We start from the raw sequence: 22,139 nt of genomic DNA, 5'->3' as shown, positions 1-22,139 counted from the left end.
CTTGTAGGCAATCTGGGTAATTCTGGGTAACGGGTACATGTCTTTTCGAGTGACCTTGTTTAGGCGCCGGTAATCCACGCAGAAGAGAATTGATCCATCCTTTTTTTTAACGAGAACCACAGGTGATGCCCACGGAGTTTGTGAAGGGCGAATAACGTCGCGTTTAAGCATGTCGTCAACCTGGTCGGTAATAACTTGACGTTCCGCGGTGGAGACACGGTAAGGGCGTTGTCGCACTGGCGAGTTGGAGCCGGTGTCGATGTAGTGAACAATGGTAGAAGTTCGGCCAAGGGCACGTTGGGCAACATCGAAAGAGTCGCGGAACTACATGGTAGAGCAGCTGGAGAAGAGCAGAGCGTTCAAATGGTGACAGTCCGTCTGCGATCGACGAATAGAATAGGTCGGCAGCTGGTACATCAGAAGGATTAAGAGAACTGACGACGTCGAGGTCGCGTCGAGCTGAATCTTGCTGCACGGAAAAAAATTGGCCGATATCAATGGGTTGCACGCATCCAAGGGATTCACCTTTAAGCAGTTTGATGGGATATGGAAGAGGATTTGTGAGGAAGAGAGCGCTTGTTCCATTCGAAATAGAGAGTGTCGAATAAGGCAGAAGTGGCTACCGACTTAGAAGGAGGCGTGATGGTTCAAAGAATGCAGCTTCATCACATATGCTGCTGCAGAAAACGGGGAGCAAAACAGCTGCTGTCGGCGGAATTTCTGTGTCTTCTGTTACGACTAGTTTGTGTGCGGCTTGATGAACGGGGTTGTAGGACTGGTCACACAACGGGAAGAGCTCTAGTTCAGATCTGGCACAATTAATAACGGCGTGATTATGTGATAGAAAGTCCCAGCCAAGTATGATGTCGTGCGAGCAGGATGAAATGACGATAAACTCAACAATGTAGTGCTCTTTAGCGATAATAAGTCGAGCAGTGCAGGCAGCTATAGGCCGAACAGGGTCTCCATTCGCTGTACGTAAGGGCATCATCTCAAGAGGCGTGGTCATCTTCCGAAACTTGCGGCAAAATGTGGCATCTATAACAGAAACGGCAGCACCGGTATCGACAAGAGCATATGCACGGGTGCCTTCTACAAAAACTTCGACAATATTCGACGGCAAAGTTCGACGACTTGAGCATTTCGACAGCGCAGTTCTTGCCTCACGAACTGCGGGGGCTAGTTTCCCTCATTTTCAGGGGCTGGTCGACGACGCATGGGCGACAAGGATCGGCGACGGGGTGAAGGCGAGCGACGAGAGGTGGGTTGCGGATAGTCACGTGAAGACGTGCTTGTTTGCGGACCCGGACTTTTATAACGAGAGCGGGGACGATCCATGTAGTTCTGCGAACGGGCGTCTGAGTATCCTGGCGCGCGACGGCGGCAGAATCGGGCGATATGACCAGGGCCACCGCATGCAAAACAGATCGGCCGGTTTTCGCGCGTTCGCCAGGGATTCGCAGTGATGGGAGCAGCCCATGTCACGGACGGCTGAATCGGGGCTGCAGCATACGACACACCATGGGACGGTGAGGGCTGTTGAAGCTGCTGCCGCTTTACTACGTCAGCGTAACTAAGAGGCGCGGCGACAGGTTGTTGCTGAATGGGCACCGGTATGGCCTCGGAAATCTGTTCTTGGATGACGTGTCGAAGCACGGGAGCCAACGGGATTGGTCGCTGCAGTTGCTGCTGCTGTGGGAGCTCCTGACGCTGAGCAAACGGCAGGAGAGACAACTGGCGCGCCACCTCCTCACGCACGAATTCTTTCATTTGTGCGAGAAGGTGTGACTGGTCAGGCACGATGTCCAGTGCGGCGAGTGGTTGACTGTACGTGTGAGATGAACGTCGGGTGAGAGCCCGCTGCCTTCTCAATTCGTCATAGCTGTGGCACAGAGTTACCACTTCAGACACTGTGCCAGGAGACTTCGCAAGAAGCATTTGAAAGATATCGTCGTCGACACCCTTCACAATATGCTGTATTTTGGCACTTTCGCTCATTGAAGCATCGGCGCGCCTGCAGAGATCGATTATGTCCTCATTAAGGCGGTAAAAGTTTCGTTTGGTTCCTGTGCCCGTGTGCGCAGCCGTTGCTCGGCTCGCACAACCGAGCAACGGCTGTGCGCGCCGAGCAACGCCAGCCAGGTAAAAGTTCGCGGTACTCCGCTTAGCAGCGTCATCCCACTTGTTGGGTCCACTAACTTTTTCGTAGGCCGACAGCCAGTCCTCGACGTCCTGGTCTTCCGTACCCGAAAATACCGGGGGGTCTCGCTGGCGAACCGGGCCGGGGCAAACGGCGGCCGGGAGAGATGGCGGCGGTTGGGCAGCGTCAGCTTGCATGGTCGAGTGCAACGTACGGGATCGGAGTTCCAGGGTGTCGGCGATGTGCGTACCCAGCACGATCCACCAAATGTAAGGAGGTGTATTGGACGAGTCCAACAAACAGGCGGTAGCTCAGAACAGTAGGTCGGGAGAACAAGATGGTGGTGTGCGAGCGCCGATCTCGTGCCCTCCGCTCTTGATGATCGGGATGTCATTATCTTCCTTTCTTCATTACAATATATATATATATATATATATAGCTACTGCGCCACCAGCGGGTCAGAAAAACATCCTCTCCACACACACACACTCATATATATATATATATATATATATATATATATATATATATATATATATATATATATATATATATATTTATGAGTGTGTGTGTAGCGTGTAGCAGCACGAGGGCGCGGGATCGAATCCCGGCCACTGCGGCTGCATTTCGAAGGGGCGAAACGCAAAAACGCCTGTGGGGGTACCATGCAGGCTATGGCGGAACAATTGCCGGCTACGTATGCCAGGCTAACCGAGCCTGCTGCAACACCACAGCCACACCACCACCACCATGGTGTTTACAGTCTCCCCATCTTTCATCCCCCCCATCCCGCTCCCATCTGTAGGGTAGCAAACCGGTTAAGCTAAACTGGTTAACCTCCCTGCCTTCCTTCTCCACTTTTTCCTTCCTTGAAAAATGTTGAAATGGGAAAATACGGATGAGGTAGCCGCCACTGGTGCTTGTAATGCACTTATCCTGCTGTAGTAAGTATATGCAAAAATAAAGCGAAAGTATGAATTAATAGCCGTGCTCATCCGCATCAACAATGATACAGTAAGCGTCTAGCCACAATAAAATAAAGTCAAATAAAGTCAGAAGGTAGAGGCAACTCAAAAGAAACCTCAAATGACGTGGGTAACAGGACTCTGGTAATCCAGAGAAAGCAGGGGGAAGGCGGGAGATGGAAATTAAAGACGATGAGCAAAACGAGAATAAAGTAAATGTGGAAGCCAACGCTTCGACAAATGGACTCCTCATCTTTTTCAAGGGAACATATGCTTTCCTCGGCACAGTATATATGGGTAAGGTTTTAGGCAGGCACGTACCCAGGATTTTTTTTTTTTTTGGGGGGGGGGGGCAACCCAAGGTAACTTTTCTATGCAAACGGGGGGGAGGGGTACCTTTACTCGTACAAATGTTAATAACACCCGCCATTCGCCTTAACGATGCGTAAACCCGCAAAAGAGAAATGAAATAATTTTTATCTCACAGGTACGCCTGTGAGATACACCTCTCTTTTACTAGGCAAAGAAGGAACTACATCGAATGGACTCGCGCAGGAATGAAGCGTAGGAAGAACACTGCCAAGAACAATTAAAAAAGCGAAAGTGTAAAACAAAGATTTCTATGGTAGCATACAACTTTAAAAAAAAACAGCAGCTGACACGGCCCACGCGGGGTTGTGTTACTCCGCCAGCCAATCACAGAAGCAAACGAAATCGTCGTCATGCGGTCTTTTCAAAATGGCGTCGTACTTGATACCTCCGGAGCATCTGCTGTTCTTGAAGAGTCTTTTCATCGGCGGAAGCAATGAGGTGTGCAACAGACGTGGACAAAGTGTATGAAATCTGAGCATTTCACTCTTCAAAAGTCTAATTGCCATGGTTGCTTAGTGGCTATGATGTTGGGCTGCGAAGCACGAGGTCGCTGGATCGAATCCCAGGCACGGCGGCTGCATTTTCGATTGGGACGAAATGCGAAAACACTCATGTACTTAGATTTAGGCGCACGTTAAAGAACCCCAGGTAGTCCAAATTACCGGAGTCCCCCACTACGGCATGCCTCATGGTTTCGGCACGTAAAACTCCACAATTGATTAAATCTTCAAAAGTCTGCGGTACAGTTCATTTCACTGCTGAGCCAGTTCTACTCATGAAACTTCACTGCCAACTGAAGTGCAACTTGACAATATACTGCACAGTTGCAGCGAAGCGAGCATTTTATTTCAGTTCAATAAATTAGGCATTCGCCATTCCACTATAATAGGCGAGGGAAAACGTATAAATTTACGCGCTAATAATTTTATTTTTGTGGTTGCCGCCTGATTTGGGTAACAGGAAAAATTTGAAGTACGAATTATTTGCAGCCTCGCGGAGAAACAGTGGCTGGCGGTTATGAAGGCGTGCGCGGGACTTCACTGTAGACTTGAGTTGTATCCGACTATAGCAGCGTTTTCTGTTTAATTAGCTCTGGAAGAATTGTAGAGGAATACACATTTGCGGAACAATCACAGTTCTTTTGGATCCCTCGTTTACTGCTCTAACAAGTGCCACAACCGACTCGTATTGTTATTTGGGAAGTTGCGTAACGTTGCGTGACCGCCAGTACCGTATAACCGTGTAGAGCGCAGGACGCTGCGGCTATAGATGTACTGCGCCCACCGCGGAAGGTTAGAAAAACACCTATGCATAAGCACAGCAGAGAAGTGGCTACGTCAGGCGGCTCGACTGATAACTGTAGAAGAGTCATTCAAAACGCACGGAATTGTTCTCCACTTCCGGTGGCGTTTTCTCTACTTCCCCTTTAAATAAAAAGATGTTGATCCATAAAGATTTTCATAAACAACGGTTAAATTTGTTAATATTCGCTTTTTCTTCCTGTTTGGCTGTTGCCTTGGCTCTCTCCCTTAGTAGATAGCTTAATTTCTCAACTCCTTGCGACTCTTGTTTCCAGTTGCCAATTTTGCACGAAAAGTGCTGTACAATTAGGCAAAAACCAGATGAGGTATCGGGTGACAGTCATATTGCTTATGGGTTTAAGAGGAAGCTTTAGCTCGGGTGCTCCTATTTAAACACATGTAAAAGGAGAATTAATTTTTCTCACAACCACAGCACCAAATTTGACGAGGTTTGTTGCATTTAAAAGAGAAACTTAAAATCTAGTGAATGTTAGTTTCCAATTTTTTATTTAGATCGTCAATTGTTTATTAAAATTGGCAAAAAAATCGAAAATTTCCAGAAAACGAAAATATCAGGTTTACAACTCTCTAACTCAGCAATGAAAAATGATATCACAATTCTGTGAATCGCATCTGATGTTACATTAATTGTGTACCCTTGTACACAACACAACAGATTCACGTAAGATCAGGGTGTCTACCAACCGGGAATTCTCAGGGATTTTGAGTAGTCTGGAAAAACTCAGAGAAAACTCAGGGAATTTTTGCTTCTATAGGGAAAATTAGCTGTAATATTATTGAAAGGGTCGAAAGTCGAGGTAATGCGCTGGCTCGAGTAACAGACAGGAATCGTAATGAATCGTCTTTGACGCTCTGTCGTCGGCTGGAGGAGTTTCAAGTGTACAGTCAACGACAGACTCTCCGGATTCCCGATAATTTCGACGGCTTCGCGGCACCACCTCGTACCCCATATAGTCAATGTATCAGAACGTCTGAAATTTCGGACGTAAGAACTCTTCGCCGTCCGATTTTCCGGAGGTTTTGCCGTGACCGCAGGTACGCAACGGCATTAATCAAAGCCACCACCTTTGCCATTTTGATTACCTTGCCGCCTTGAACCGGCGCTCTCACACGCAGATCCGCTGGCAGCCGTAGCCACCACGGCGGCAACGCTAGGCCTAGCTGCTTCGACGTTCGCTATGAAGCTTCCTGCCGTTGGATGCCGTGTTTTTTATTGAAAGAATTCGCTGCTGTCAGCAATGGCACGGACTCCGCCTTTGAGGTCCTCGCGATTGGCTTAGAAGCTTGGAAAACACGGTGCGTTGCATAATGCCGGTTCCCGAAAGTCAGCCTCGCCTTCGTACACAAATGTTACTTCGTGAAGCATATGCAAAAGTATTGCAGTGAAGCATAACAAGCGTGGGAAGGGGCAATTGCCATGGGACACAGTATGCATTCCTTAATTATACACGTGTGCAACCGGTATTTCCTGTCGCAGTACGAGCACCGATATGCCTAATACGTGTACCGGCAGGCCTTCAGAGCGTTTTCGAATGTGCCTGTGGCGGTTTGAGCCCTGAAGGGCAGTAAATGACGCACTTATTTTTTCCAACTGGCCGATTTTACTGACGTTTTCGCGGCCCCTTGGGAGTTCGAAAAATCGGACGTGGACTGTGCAACTGACCAAGAAGATGCTTCAAGAGGTCTGTGGGGCGAATGAGTGGCGGAAGGAGGACAAGAACCCAAAGGACCTGTGCACTGAGGAATGAAAGGGAAAGGAAGCGTGCTGCCGCCGATTTGAAGGAGCTCGAGCTCAAAAAACAGTGTTGGCTGATGCCGAGATGCAGGTGTCCCTCATCCAAACCAAAATAAACTCTTCAAAGCAGTGAAACACAACACTGAGGCGTCGTGCGCGGGCTGAGAGTATGTCAGGACAGTTGAGGTCAACTTACCAGCTGTTGAGAATCTTAATTGCGACAAAGTTTTCGCCTCGTACCAATGAGCTTGCTATCAGTTGATAGAAACAGCTCACATTCGAAAATATTTGCTTCCGTATGTATCTCCTTATTCGTATTTGAGAATGTCCGACTCGATTTGCATGTTTTTCGAAAACATTTTATTTGCTGCGCATTTTACTAACCCCTCCCTTCTATTCTCTTTTTGAATAACATAAACACTACTCCTTATTATTCAAATTGGACTAAGTCGTTTTCCTTTAAATTTTTCGTTTGCTTACTAGAGAGTGACAACATCGGGTGATATGGTTTCAGCCCGTCTTGACATAAAACATAGTTCTGCATCACTCAGGGAATTTTGCAAAGGCACTCAGAGAAAACCTGGAAAACTCAGGGAATTTGTAAATTTCGATTTGGTAGGCACCCTGAAGATATAAATTGACGTATCGAATTTGTCCGCTTTGAATGATCTGAGGCATGGCATCTAATGATCTGAGTAAACGGCATCTAATGGATGCCGTTTACAGAACCGCGATATGTTTTTCACACAGAGCTATTAATTTATAAATTTCGTGTGTCTATGTTTTTTTCGAACTTTCGAATATTTGAAAATCTTTTTCACAAAATTCAGACCATTAATCGAAATTCCGCTTGCAACAGTCACTAGAATTTAACTTTCTCTCTCAAATGCAACAAATTTCATTAAAATCGGTCCAGGGAATATCTCAAAAAGCGTTCTTGCGTTTTACATGTATATGAATAGGCTGCGTCGGAGTTGGGCCCAAGCTAAAGCTTCCTCTTAAAGGTTATTGCACTGTTTGATGATGGACACTGTTTCGCATTATTTTATTTTCCACCTTATCTAACCCATATCGTGGGTATATGGTGTGGGGTTTTCACCCGTGCTCTTGGGTCAAAGGAACGACAACACAGTAGTGCAAACAATCACAAGGGCATTTATTGCACCTTTCATAGATCAATGCCTGCTAGCCGAGTTGCTATCCACAAAACATGCCGATGGGCGCGCGACAAAACTAGGAAGTCCGTCTCACCGCGACCGGATAGCGCGCGAATATGTTCGCCCCATGCTGGATCCCAACGCCTGGTCGTTCACGCGTACGGTCACGCGAACGGTGGCGCGTTCGGAGGCCACGCGAGATGGTCTCGCAGAAGCATGGATCGGCGCACGCGCGGGACGTCCTTGGCGCTCGCCGATCCGCAACCCAAGAGGAAGAGCCTTCTCCTTTTCGCGCCCAAGTAACCCCGCCGTGAGGCGGCGTTAGCAGCGCAACACTCGCGCCATCTCTCGTACTACGCTTCAACCACACCGACCACCGCGGGCCCCAGGCCACGCGGCGAAGCCGCATTGCAGGTGACGGGAGCTATGCGGGAAAACAACATATCAGGGGAAGCGTGAGAGTTGCGCATCCCCACAATGGTTCCGAGGATCTGCGATAGTCGCAGCGAGCATTTACTCGAGGAAATAATGAAGAAAAAGGATAAGTTAAACACAACTGGCGTTTTGTCTGGCCCCAACTCGTTTCTCGTGCACACAGACCAGCTGACTACGAACCGAATCTCTTTCCTGTCCCTGGATCGGTCAAAACAAAGAAGGTTGAACTAACGAAGCAACAGGAATGCACATGACCGTTGAATAGGTGGTGACAACTGAACGCATCTCAAGTTAATCGCGCGGGCACCGAATCTATGGGAAAACTGGCCTTTACACCCCAAGAGATGCCGTTAACTATCGCCATCCAAAAAGAGTGAAAAATGCAGCAAAATATTGACCGGCAAATAGCTGTAGTCTCAACATTGATTAGGCGGCACTTTAGGAATGTGTGCGAGGAGTGGTGGCGTGGGTCGGGGAGCGGGGTATGCCGCTTAATTTCGGGGGGGGGGGGGGGGGGGGCGTGCCCCCTTCTCCCCTGGGTACGCGCCTGGTTCTAGGGTCCAGGCCCCTTCCATGAAAAAATGTGCGGCTGACTGATACATGGCGCTACCTCACATTCCTCCACCGACATTGAATAGCACACCTTTCAGTTCTACGTGCTAGCTGCTAACACACTCTCGGCCGTTGCCTCGCCCACACGTCTTACCCCCTCTCCCCTTTAGAGAAACCCTATTCGCGGTAATATATTGAATTTCCCCATTTGTTGACTGAAACGTCTGGCGGTAGCCCGAGCACTGAACTAGCTCTTAAATCGAGATCCTTCCGGCACCGTTTGCTGCATGAACTGCTTACCAAAAATAGGTTGGTTCAAGTTGGGTATAAGAGACAGTAATGAAATGAGCTCGGACTGATTGTTGTCAGCATATGAAAAGGCAGAGGCCAGTACTTATCCCCTTTTAATGCCACACGTCGAACTAACGTCTGTGATTTACAGGTTTATCGTATAGCAGGCATAAGCATCAATTACAAGGGGGCAGGGGTGCGTGTGGTGTTCAATCATGTCCTCCTCCGAAATTTTTGACCAACTCCGTTTAATCTGTGGCTTCCTGGGAACACCCCTTTTCTACTTCTTATAAGAAAACGCTCAACCTAAAGGACTTTTGGCTACAACCATAACATCCAATGAATAAAATAATCTACTCGTATCAACATTTAAAATTTGAGACCTCCTTCTCCCTGGAAATGTATTGAACATTATAGTAACACTGCAGTTCTGCCTTTGTTATTGCATAAGTATGTTATTTTGTTGATTTTTAATGATGCCCATTTATCTTTTCTCCACGTTTTTTTTATTTTTTCTGTATTTCCGCCATTATCTTGTATACTCTGCTTCGAGATAAGCATTCTTGTTTATGTGCAATATTTGCTGTATTGCTTTTCTTCTCCACCCCTCCCCTCTATAATGTACTCACCCTTACCTTGAAGGTATTAAAAATAAATAAATAATACCCTGAGAGGGTGGTTGACCAGTCATACAGGCCTTTGGTGCCACACAACCCCGATAAATCACTGACTGCTCGCCATATTCCATATACCAAATGTGCCTCCAAACTCGGTTGCATATACTGTAAAAACCCGCGTATAATTGAACCCGCATATAATACGAGGTGAAATTTTTGGGACGCGAAATGGAAAAAAACTAAGTTTTATCCACGTATAATACGAGTTAGGAAAACTTGAGTAAAACATTCAAATTTCACTCCGCACTTGAATCGCTGTCTTCCTCAGCTGCGCTCTCTTCGGATAGTTCCTTGTCCGACATATCTTCCCAGAAGTACTCATCCTCAGTGCCATCGAGCGCGTTCGAGATCTCGCACTTCTTTAATACGCGACGCACAAGGTCCTGTGGTATGCTGGCCCATGCATCCACAATCCACTTGCATAGCGTGGTTGGCGAAGCCCGCTTCAGCTGCCCGGTCAGCGTCACTGCAGGCTCACCTGAGCGCATCCAATCTGCGTAACACCGCTTGACCGCGTCCTTGAATGGCTTGTTCACGCAAACATCTAAAGGCTGCAGCTGAGACGTCATCCCACCCAGTATAACGACGAGTCCAGTGCCGAATTCGCGCAACAGCCTCTTCCCCGAGCCGGCCAAATGGCAAAATGCGTCCAGCACGAGGATGGACGGGAACGACAACAGTGCGCCGGGCCGCCTACACTAGACGGACTTCATCCAGCCTTTCTCATAGCATCTCATGACTACATTTTTTGGCAGCTCCTCACCTTTAGGCGCTGTCTTGCGCTTGAAAACGACATAGGGCGGGAGCTTGCGTCCATCTGCCGTGCACATCATCATCATCAGCCTAGCTACGCCCGCTGCAGGGCGAAGGCCTCTCCCATACTTCTCCAACAACCCCGGTCATGTACTAATTGCGGCCATGTCGTCCCTGCAAACTTCTTAATCTCATCCGCCCACCCAACTTTCTGCCTCCCCCTGCTATGCTTCCCTTCTCTTGGAATCCAGTCCGTAACCCTTAATGACCATCGGTTATCTTCCCTGCTCATTACATGTCCTGCCCATACCCCCATTTATTTTTCTTGATTTCAACTAAGAAATCATTAACTCGCGTTTGTTCCCTCGCCCAATCTGATCTTTTCTTATCCCTTAGCGTCACACCCATCATTGTTCATTCCATAGCTCGTTGCGTCGTCCTCAATTTAAGTAGAACCTTATTCGTAAGCCTCCAGGTTTCTGCCCCGTACGTGAGTACTGGTAAGACACAGCTGTTATACACTTTTCTCTTGAGGGATAATGGCAACCTGCTGGTCATGATCTGAGAATGCCTGCCAAGCGCACCCCAGCCCATTTTTATTCTGATTATTTCAGCCTCATGATCCGGATCCGCGGTCACTACCTGCCCTAAGTAGATGTATTCTCTTACCACTTCCAGTGCCTTGTTACCTATCATAAACTGCTGTTCTCTTCCAAAACTGTTAGACATTACTTTAGTTCTCTGCAGATTAATTTTTAGACCCACCTTTCTGCTTTGCCTGTACAGGTCGGTGAGCATGCATTGCAACTGGTCCCGAGTTACTAAGCAAGGCAATATCATCAGGGAATCGCAAGTTACTAAGGTATTCTCCATTAACTCTTATCCTTAATTTATCCCAATCCAGGTCTGTGAATTCCTCATGTAAACACGCTGCGAATAGCATTGGAGAGATCATATCTCCCTGCCTGACGCCCTTCTTTATTGGGATTTTGTTGCTTTCCTTACATACGGCTCGTCTACACCTTGATTCCGTAAAACCTGCATGACTGCTTAGGTTTCGACTGAATCAAGTGCTTTCTCGTAACCAATGAAAGCTATACATGAGTTGGTTATATTCCGCACATTTTTCTATCACCTGATTTATAGTGTGAATAAGGCCTATCGTTGAGTAGCCTTTATAAAATCCTGCCTGGTCCTTTGATTGACATAAGTCTAAGGTGTTCCTGATTCTATTTGCGATTACCTTGGTAAATACTTTGTAGGCAACTGACAGCAAGCTGATCGGTCTATAATTTTTCAAGTCTTTGGCGTCCCCTTTCTCATGGATTAAGATTATACTGGCGTTCTTCCAAGATTCTGGTACGCTCAAGGTCATAAGCATTGCGTATAGAGGGTGGCCAGTTTTTCTAGAACACTCTGCCCACCATCATTCAACAAATCTACTGTTACCTGGTCCTCCGCAGCTGCCTTCCCCCTTTGCATAACTCCCAAGGCTTTCTTTATTTCTTCCGGCATTCCTTATGGGATGTCAAATTCCTCTAGACTATTCTCTCTTCCATTATCGTTGTGGGTGCCACTGGTACTGTATAAATCTCTATAGGCCACTTGAACTATCTTATCCATATACTCGTGTTTTCTCGTTGCCAGTGGACCAGACATAAACTTGTTTAGAGCCCTTTTCGTGAACAGTGAGGGGCGATGGCATGTCCAGATAAACCGGCGTTTAGTCAGCATTGCCGATTTGCCCTAGCTAGAAGTTCTTGGACTTGCACAGCAAAATAATGTGGCACTGGAAAGCCACAAGTAGCTCTTAGAACGAATCGGGCAGCTTTTGCAAAATCAAAGTTCGGCGGCGTAAGTTCGGCGGCGGTGTACGAACTATGTCAGGGCGAGTTCGATTTCCGGGAAAGCCCACTCTTCGGGCTGCGAAAGCTTCTTCGTGTTCAGCTGTACATGAAACGGGCTTCCTTCTGTCGACACCATCGCAAATGCTTGCCTCGTTGACGCCAAACTGCCTCCCGGCTGCACTGTTGCCGATGTCCTGTGAGGCTAAAATAACCTTTCTCTTGAAAGCAGCCGAGTACTGTTTTCGTTGTCTGGGCATCTTGGTCCTTCAATGCGGAATAAGAAAGATGCACTTCGCAAAGCGTGGTTTGCACGTGTGCTGCCAAAGTGCGCACTCAACAATAAAGAAACGATGCTGTAGTCACGCAGCAATAACACAACCAAAACTTCTAGCCGAATTTCCTGACTGAAATTTTTGTTCAGATCCGCATATAGTACGAAGCGAAAATTTGGGACGCTAATAATAGGAAAAAAAACCTCGTATTATATGAGGGTTTTTACAGTAGGCACAGAGGATTTTCGCTTGTGGTTATGCCCACCCTGCTTTTCTCTACATTCTTTCTGCCTCTCTCTCACTTGCAGCGGCACGGCTCAATGAGCACAATAATTTCAAATTAACTGTGTTTCACAGAAGTGCACATAACTACACAATACCTACTATATTTGCTTAAAGGGACACTAAAGGTTCCCAGAAAGTCAAGTTAAAGTGATAAAGCAATGCTCTAGAACGTCTAAGGCGTCAATATAATCGCGAACAGAACTTTAGTATTCGAGAAATTGAGGTAAATGCACGACACAATTTGAGGCCCCCCAGCGACATTCCGGCACTAGCCCGATGACGAAAGCACTCCTCATCATAATTTATGTCACTAGTACTCAACTACTCTTATTAAAAAGATAATTTCATTAGGTTATAAGACAGAATAAAATGTTACTTGTCTACTTCTATTCGATTCTAAGAAAAAATAACATTTTGACGATACCCTTGAGTAGTATGGGTGATCGAAAGATTTCGTTTTCGTTCGACTCTGCGCACTCGACTTTGCGCCGCACGCGCTTTGGAGTTTCAGTTGTTTCTTTATTGCGTCGTGCTGCGGTGGTCCTGCTGGCTCGCGAAACTTGAATTTGGGACAAGCAGTGAGAATGCCACGTCCATGTGATGTTGTTAGATGTGCGAACGGTCCACGGAACTTGGCCAAGGGCAGTTGCAGCGGCGAATCCAACGTTACTTATCACTGTGTGCCAATGAGTGAACCTCTCCGTTTGAAGTGGTTAAGTGCCATACCTCTGCCACAGCGCGCAGGCAAAGAGCCGAAAAATCACGTAGTGTGCTCGCTGCACTTTCGTCCAGAGGATTACGAGTTCAATGCCGACTTACTGAAGTGGCGTGAAGTGCCTTTCCTAGCAGGCCGTCGTCGTAGTAGTACGCAACGACGCCGGCAGCGCGAGCCCTCAACAGCAGGTCACGTTCATGAGTGCTTAAATCGCTGAACTCAAGCCCAGCATCGCGAGCTAATGTGTCGTTGTCAGGGTCATCCATTGCAACGAGTGTCAAAGTTGGCGTCATAAAATAAAGAACCAGCTTATCATCGTGCGCTTTCCTTTCCGCTAGCCACCATAGTTCCGCTTTCGCATTGCTGTCGGCTGTCTTGGCTCTGTTTCTGGCCGCACGTTTGCGTTTTGTGCAGAAAATCCGTAGCATCGTCTGCGGGAGCCGTTTTACTCACCGACGACGCAACGTCACTATGAGACCATGACGTCAATACTTCTCGATCGGAGAGCGGGTGATTTGAACTGCGCTAGAGGTACGCGGACGCTTTAGAAGGCATTTTCTCTTAAAATAAGTCTCTTCTTCGCACGAAACAAGCGTTTCGAGGTTTCTGGGATGGTATTTCAACAGCCCATGTTGACTTAACATTAACCTTTAGTGTCCCTTTAAGCTCATGAGCAGGGTGGACAATGAGCCAAAACATTTGTAGGCCATCATAAGTGGCCTGTCTCCAACAACAAGGTCTCCCCGAAAAAGAACCTCTGTATTTCTCTAAATGAATGTCCTAGATTGCTGATGAGGGCAATTAGCACAAACACACACTTTCAGGGAAGACAAAGACGAGCGTTACTTAAAACTGTTTAACAGCCAGAAAGATGTCACATATGTATCGCCTTGTCATGCATGTGCACAATAAGTACCTGTACAGCACTATCACAGGCAAAGCACGTGTACATCAATGACAGATGCACAAGAAGTTATATTCAGAGTTGAGTAGTGTGACTGACAGCTCACTTACACAACAATATCTCTTCTTTTTGATAAAATAGGCTTCCAGAGCAAGTCGAGAAAAAATGCTCCTACCTAGAATGGCTGTCTCCGAGGAAATAACCTCACAACCACATGCACTAGCATGGCCTAGCACATGTGCACCCTTTCCCTCTTCTTACTTACCTTTTGCGCATGCTCCCATACCCATAAAGTGGGGCTCACTTCTCGGAAAAAAACCATTCTCGCAGCAGCAATAACACTTCTTCTAGACTTGCTCTGGAAGCCTATTTTATCAAAAAGAAGAGAGATTGTTGCGTAAGTCAGCCAACAATTGCATTGCTCACCTCAGAAAATGACTTCTCGCAAAAATAATTTTGGTGCGCACACGTTTGTGCTGCGATAGTGCTGTATAAGTACTTAATGTGTGCTTGCACGACAAGGTGATATACTGGGTATTTCATTTTAACACTAACAGACTCTTTAAAAATTTCCTGTGGCATTTCGGACAAATCTACTCCAAATTTTATACATTACTTACACTGGAAATAAATATGCATATGTTACTATCAAAATTTAACTAATAAACTTTTATTTAATAGCATTAGTGCTTACATTGCAATACACGAATTGAAGCCAGTGATTCCACAAGTCACATGCACTTGAAATGAATTTCGAAACTAGCCCCAGTATTGAGATACGTGCAATCAAACTTGCTATAAATTTGCACTGTTCTACTTTTTTAAATAAAATGCCTTTTTATCCATCGAAGCTAAAAAGTTATTGGAACACCAATGCAATTCATTGCAAACTTTGAGAAACTGGTGTCATCTTTGGAATTCTTTCCAAGTGTATATGACTTTAGAAGTCATTGGCTACAATTCCTAAATTGCAATAATATGTGGTGTAAAGTAACTAGTAGTTTAAAAATTATTTACTACAAATTTGCTAATTAGTCAAATATTGACATTTTTTGTGCAAATGCTTACCTCTTAGAGTAATCTAGTTCAAGACGTACAACTGTCTACATGTCAAGGGTGATTTTCAGAAATTCGGTTAACAAATAAAATTAAGCAGCCCCGTATATGTGAAACCATTGCCACTATTAAACAGTCTTAAGTAGTGCTTATCTTTGTCTTCCCTTCCGTGTGTATTGTTTTTTCTTGAGCTAATTTTCCACATCGGCAATGCAAGATTAATGAGCCCAACAATTAGTCCTTCTAATGCCCTAGAAGACAGATGATTAACCTATCATGGCCAAATAAAAAGTACTGCCTGCTGTAAAAACAGGGGACTCCTCCATGAAAGCTAGAGGGTCTTCCCTATGCTCTGGCAGAAGCCAGTTGGCTAGATTCCAGGGGTCGATCAAGCATTGTACGAGGCCGCATGCTGTGAGCTTGGTATCTCGTGCACTATGTCTGTACTCCACAACAGTGGCCTTTACAGCTTCTGAGAGCCCAACTTTCTATCCTACAACCCCCATTAAATGGCATGGGTCACAGGATGACAGCAACGGGACTGCAAAGCTCAATACAGACGATTTTTGCTTGGCACAAAGGTGGCACTGCTCTCATCAGTGCTTCCAGCTTTGTTCAGCTTTCTGTTGGGCTAGTTGCAGTAGCCAGTAACTCTTTAATTCATTTCAACATTGGGTCACTGAGGAACAGCTCATAAAACAAGGTTTCATTACAGTTTATTAATCTCTAGTACCAAACAAGACGATGAGCGAGACAGTGCTGTGTCGATGTCAGTTCAAAGCCAGCTGACAAGGTAGTCGCAAGGTGAGACTGATGTACAATTGTAGTCAACATGCCTTATAAATGGTGCAACATCGACAGCAGACTTGGTGCACCAAAGCACACTAGATAATGCTCAGTCGCTTTCTACAAGAACTACATTCACTTCATATATTCATAGAGAAGCTTGCTGTACCAACAAAAGATGATCAGTGTCAACTCTTACTGCACATATTAAGTGAAACAACCTACAACGATACAATTAAGAAGAATTCAAACAAATTCTTCATCCACTGTGATGACAGTGCCCAGCAGAAGCCATGGGAAAAAATTATCACAGTGTGTTTCAAAGGTATCATCTCAGCAACCATTCTTTTGCCACTAAGTGCCTTCGAAAAGTCATCCATGACTAGCCATGTCACGTGCCCCAGTTATGATTACACCACTGCAGCCCACAGGACTGCCTACGTTGGTGACAATAACAGCCACGATGCTTTCCGATACATTAAGGTCTGGTCGAGCACACAGTTTCCTACTACCCATTCTGTGCGGTCTCAGAGCTTTGGTCCACTCCTGGCAGGTGATGTCATTCAACTCTTCCTGGTTAAGTGAGGTACTTGCGGCCTGCAAAACATTACAGAAAAGTCTCAACTTATGCATGTCACAGAAAACTACTTAGCAACTTAGCTACAAGACAGCATTAGTAATAGTATTTCTTTTTTAAATGTTTCTATTACTGCGAGGTTGCAAGTACTCTTACCACTATCAACAAAGCAAAAACGTAGACATAGTACACTGCACTTTAAAATATATTTCCTGTAGCCATGTGCTAGTGTGGACAAATGAAATGTGAATAGAAATTATGAAGTGATACACCTGTTACAAGTATAACTTAAGTGTACGATTTAACATCACTATCTATTCTGTTGCCTAACATGGAGTAGGCTCCAGATCAAGCATACAAGCAGAAATAATGCTGACATTACATTAAGCGGTAAAAGGAGGAACAAAAGAATGCGCTTTAGTCAGCCCTAACTTGTTAGTTTCATCTGTGAATGATAGTACATGTATGTGATGTGTGTGGTGTGCGACATGTTGTGGTGGTCGGGACTGACAGAAGCAGACGACAAGGAGTGCGCACGCCGAGGCGAATTCCGTGCTGGAGAAAAACGACGACGCCGAAGAGCGTCCGGCACGTGAACACGCAGCGCAAGAAAAGAAAACAAGAGTAAAATGCGAACCAATTAGGAAAGACCATGGGGCGTCAGGCAGCCAATCAGAAAATGACTAATGGGCTAGAGTGGAAGAAAAGGCGAGGCGCGCTGGCAGAAGGGGGGAGACGCCGGGAGAGTTCCAGGAAGCGACGCCAGGAGAAGGTCGGCCACCGGACCGGGAGTTGAAGACGGGCCGTCGGGTTCCGGACCCGAGCAACCAGGACTTCACCCGACCAAAGCCTCCTGCCAGCCCGTTCCTGCGCGTCGCCAGTCTACCTGAGCGTGCCGCCAGCTGCTCAAGGCCGGCGGGCTTCTGTGCCCGTGGGCAGGACGAGAGCCGTCGGGCTACGGGCCAGAGTTCTACGCCCAGCTGCCCGGCCAGAATGCCCCCGCCATCTACTCGTGCCGACTAGCCACCTACCTTCTATCTCCAAGCCAGAGCTGGCGCGCTCCGGTCGCCCAGTCAACCAACCTATACCCCAACCTTTGGTGAGACCGGCGCAACTCCTTTCATCAACTTGTTGCCACGTCTCCGCGTCGAGACTGTTATGCGTCCCTGCCGTCGTGGCAAGCCCGGACACACGCACTAGTTAACATCATACTAGTCCCAAGTGTGTTTCTTACTGCCGTGATGTCTGTTTGAGTGTTTATTTTATGCTTTCTATTTCCTTCTATTTATTTTAAGCCTCTTTCTAGTTTCATTAAAAGTTTGTGTGTGTTTTCGAAACCAACGGCTTTGTCCTCAATTGGGTTCTCGGAGGCTCCGCCTAAGAGAACCGTCAGAACCTTTGAGTACAAGAACCTTGCATCACAAATTGGCGTCCGCGACAGGACAAAGCCGTTCGTTTAGATTCTTTTTACCCCATCGGCTAGGAACTATGGCTAGCACATGAGACTTGTTAGCCTTAGCCGAACGCATGGAGCTGGAAGGTGCGGAGTTGAGGGCATGTCTAAACGAGCAGGAAGCGCGTGCGCGGGAAGAGTGGGCAGCGGAACGCGAGGCTAGGAAGGAGGAGCTTGCATTTGAGGAGAGAAATTTACAGTTGCGGCTAAAAGTCGCAGAAGCTGAGGGCAATCGTGGAGAGACAAGTCAATGCTTCAGTTGCGTCTTCAAATGACGGACTTAGTCACCGTGGCACAGCGGCTAGGTTTGCATGGGGCAGACTTGAACGAGTGGGTGCAAGACAGATGGTTGATAATATGCGAGAAAGCTCAGAGGGAGCGCAACAAGCGAGTGGCTGAACAGGCAGCTGAGAAAGAATGCCTGCAAAAAGAGCTTCGCAAAGTACGCATTCCCATCAAAGCCCTCACGGATGCTTGCTCAGAGGGAACAAGTTCCATGGTTGGGGATGTAATAGAGCAATGCAAAGCTGACTGGAAATCTCTCTCCAACATGACATCAAACCTTGGCGAACAGAAAGTGTCTCAAATAAAGAGAACTTGTAATGATGCCATTGTAGGCAAAGATACTATTTTTTTAAAAGAATACTTTTGCTCATGAAGCAAGAAGCATATTGCTTCCGTATCTCAACTAGTGTTGTGCGAGCCCAGCACAGGCGATGACTGGCGCGTACATAGTTCAGAGCTACCGTGCATAAGCCTAGTTGAGAAAATTAAAGTTAGAACTGAGCACCTCCTACAGGCTAATGAAAGTACTTCGGAGAGTTTGCACCCTGGTCAAGATGAACCTGAAGATATCAGGACTTCTGAGGAACCGTGTTTGGTATCCACAAAAAGTATTCAGGTGTCTTTACTGCGTTCCTCGAATCCGACAAAAGCAACTGCTTGTGATACTATGCGCACTTGGAAGGGCTCAGGCCTGTGTACCAAGTCGACTCATGGCTTTAAGGATTCAGAACATCCTTTGTGTTCTCATGCACTCATGTGCGGTTCGACCATTGGCACTGATGCTGAACCTCACCTTACAACGTTGACTACCTTAGAACGCAGGCAGTGACTTGGTTGACGCCATGCGGAGACATTAATGCCTGGAGCGATATGATCGCGGACTGGCCAGTGTACTCTGACCGAGAAGATAAATGTCTAGTTCGGTTGATGTGGGAAAGGGTCACCTAAAGGAGCCGTAATGTTCCACTTTTTTCTGGCTTTTGACCTCGGACATGGTGACCTTTCACTTGATTTTCTTCAATGGAGTGTGTTGTGATAGCCTTTGATGCTACAGTTCTTTATTCTTTTCAGTTGTGGTTTCTTTAAATTAGTGTCTTCCGTTAATGGCTGTATCTGTGTGCTCAGTGAACTATGCCATGGAACCATACAGTGCGTTCTTGTGATGGGACCATGACTGTAGTGTTCCGAGCATATGTGTACTATGTAGGGCACTGAGCGGCAGTTTTTCCGCAGACAAACTTTGTAAAAAGGGGCTTATGTGATGTGTGTGGTGCGCGACATGGTGCGGTGGTCCGGACGGACAGAAGAAGACGACAAGGATTGCGCGCGCCGAGGCGAATTCCGTGCTGGAAAAAAACGACGACGTCGAAGAGCGTCCGGCACATGAACACGTGGCGCAAGAAAAGAAAACAAGAGTAAAATGCCAACCAATTAGGAAAGACCACGGGGCGTCAGGCAGCCAATCAGAAAATGACTAATTGGCCAGAGTCGAAGAAAAGGCGAGGTGCGCTGACAGAAGAGGGGAGATGCCGGGAGAGTTCCAGGAAGCGACGCCAGAAGAAGGTCGGCCACCGGACCGGGAGTTGAAGACGGGCCGTCGGGTTCCGGACCCGAGCCACCTGGACTTCACCCGATCGGGGCCTCCTGCCAACCCGTTCCTGCGCATCGCCAGTCTACCTGAGCGTGCTGCCAGCTGCTCAAGGCTGGCGGGCTTCTGTGCCCGTGGGCAGGACGAGAGCAGTCGGGCTACGGGCCCAAGTTCTATGCCCGGCTGCCCGGCCAGAACGCCCCCGCCATCTACTCGTGCCGCCTAGCCGCCTACCTTCTATCTCCAAGCCAGAGCTGGCGCGCTCCGGTCGCCCGGTCAACCATCCTATATCCCGACCTTCGGTGAGACCGGCGCAACTCCTTTCATCAACTTGTCGCCGCGTCTCCGAGTCGAGACTGTTATGCGTCCCTGCCGTCGTGGCAAGCCCGGACACGCGCACTAGTTAACGTCATACTAGTCCCCAGTGTGTTTCTTACTGCCGTGATGTCTGTTTGAGTGTTTTTTTTATGCTTTCTATTTCCTTCTATTTATTTTAAGCCTCTTTCTAGTTTCATTAAAAGTTTGTGTGTGTTTTCGAAACCGACGGCATTGTCCTCAAGTGGGTTCTCGGAGGCTCCGCCTAAGAGAACCGTCAGAACCTTTGAGTACAAGAACCTTGCATCACAATGTAAAGGAGTTATCAGTCTAACCCATATCTTGAACCATTCAAAAATATGAAATGCTTATTTGGACTGCATCAGCTTAAGTAGATATTATTCCAAGTCTACTACTGTGCTGTGTGCACAGAGCTGTTGTCTGGGGTGAGGGAGTTGGGGTCAAACAGCGGAGACAGCAGCTGTACCAAGTTCAGCAGAATGCATGTACTGGGCCCTGTGGCTTACTCAACCACACAGTGCTGCCTTTGATGGAGTCCTTGTGACATTTCAGACATGCGAGACCTCACTGGCAAGAAAACAAAGTACTCCAATTGCTGCTGTTGTTTCACATGCACTAGCAGCAATGCATTCAATGGAAACAAGAACAGATTCTTCTTTTAGATTTTAATAATCGTAAAAAAAGTATTGGCAGCTAAGGGTGGAGGGAAGCGCACATTGCACGTCATGTACACTGTGCAACTGTGTTGCTCAAGCCTAACTACACTGGCTATCTTTCACCTATCCACACTTGTCCTTGCACATCCACACTATTATTGCCAGAATATGCTTTCGGCAATAAAGTCAGGAATGAAGAGGGGGTAGGGGGAATGTGCAAGCAGAAAGTGCTAAAGCTCATGTGGTTAACTATTTTTATTGCGATAGCAATTTTATGAACATTCCAGGTAAATTTTTACAGATGCTGTGATCGTCTGTATCAAGCCTAAGTGCAACAAGGTTGTGCATATGCTCTCAGTGCGAGGAAAAGTGGGTGAGGTTGAACGGAGAATGATGGTGGCTTGAAGCATGCAGTCCTCCCCCACCCAATGTTGGAGGTCACATGATCAAGTGCACATTAGGGCAAGAGAGCGTGAATCACCTCCTTTAGCCTGGCCATGGCTGCACATGGCTGTCTGCGCAAGTATCTTGGAGGTAATCTGCGGCGGGTGCAAGGGCTAAGGGCGTTCTGCCATGGCCGGTGGCTTCATGTGCGCATCATGCGCCTAGGTCGTCTAATCTCAAGTTTCCGAGACATGGTGAAGTGAGAGGCTGAATGAAGCATTTGCTGCCCGCTGCCGGCTCTCTTCATCACACCAGCATTGTGACAGAGAGTGTACATGATCACTGAGTCAGATCTGTTCCTGTCTGCCTGTGCGCGCATGACACCTTGCTCAATAATTTAATTAGTAAGTGCATGTTTACTGAAATTTAGAAGGTCGATACAGCTACAAACCTTACTCTGTGTAGTTGTCTAATACTTTGTGATCGCCTTACGTACGAAACTTGAACTTTTCTTGTTATTCGTGCATGTCCTTTATGTACACAGAGTGTCAACGTGAAAGTAAACATCAAATTGTCATTCAAGTGATGATTACTGC

The 22,139-nt window shown here is 46.9% G+C and overlaps 1 protein-coding gene across 2 annotated transcripts in view; it reads right to left on the bottom strand.

The window, feature by feature from the left end:
* Window positions 1–16,177: 16,177 nt before the first annotated feature.
* The window catches only part of AspRS-m (aspartyl-tRNA synthetase, mitochondrial), a 179,652-nt gene continuing 173,690 nt past the window's right edge, over window positions 16,178–22,139 (bottom strand). For both annotated transcript variants that reach the window (XM_075677586.1, XM_075677587.1), the window contains one exon: window positions 16,178–16,861. In XM_075677586.1, coding sequence (XP_075533701.1) covers window positions 16,828–16,861 — 34 coding nt within the window. In that variant the 3' untranslated portion in view covers window positions 16,178–16,827. The remainder of the gene's footprint in view (window positions 16,862–22,139) is intronic.

Source organism: Dermacentor variabilis, unplaced genomic scaffold (assembly GCF_050947875.1).
Source record: "Dermacentor variabilis isolate Ectoservices unplaced genomic scaffold, ASM5094787v1 scaffold_13, whole genome shotgun sequence".
NCBI classification, from domain to species: domain Eukaryota; kingdom Metazoa; phylum Arthropoda; class Arachnida; order Ixodida; family Ixodidae; genus Dermacentor; species Dermacentor variabilis.
Note: the sequence above shows the minus strand (reverse complement) of the source record. Positions and strands in the feature narration are given on the sequence as shown.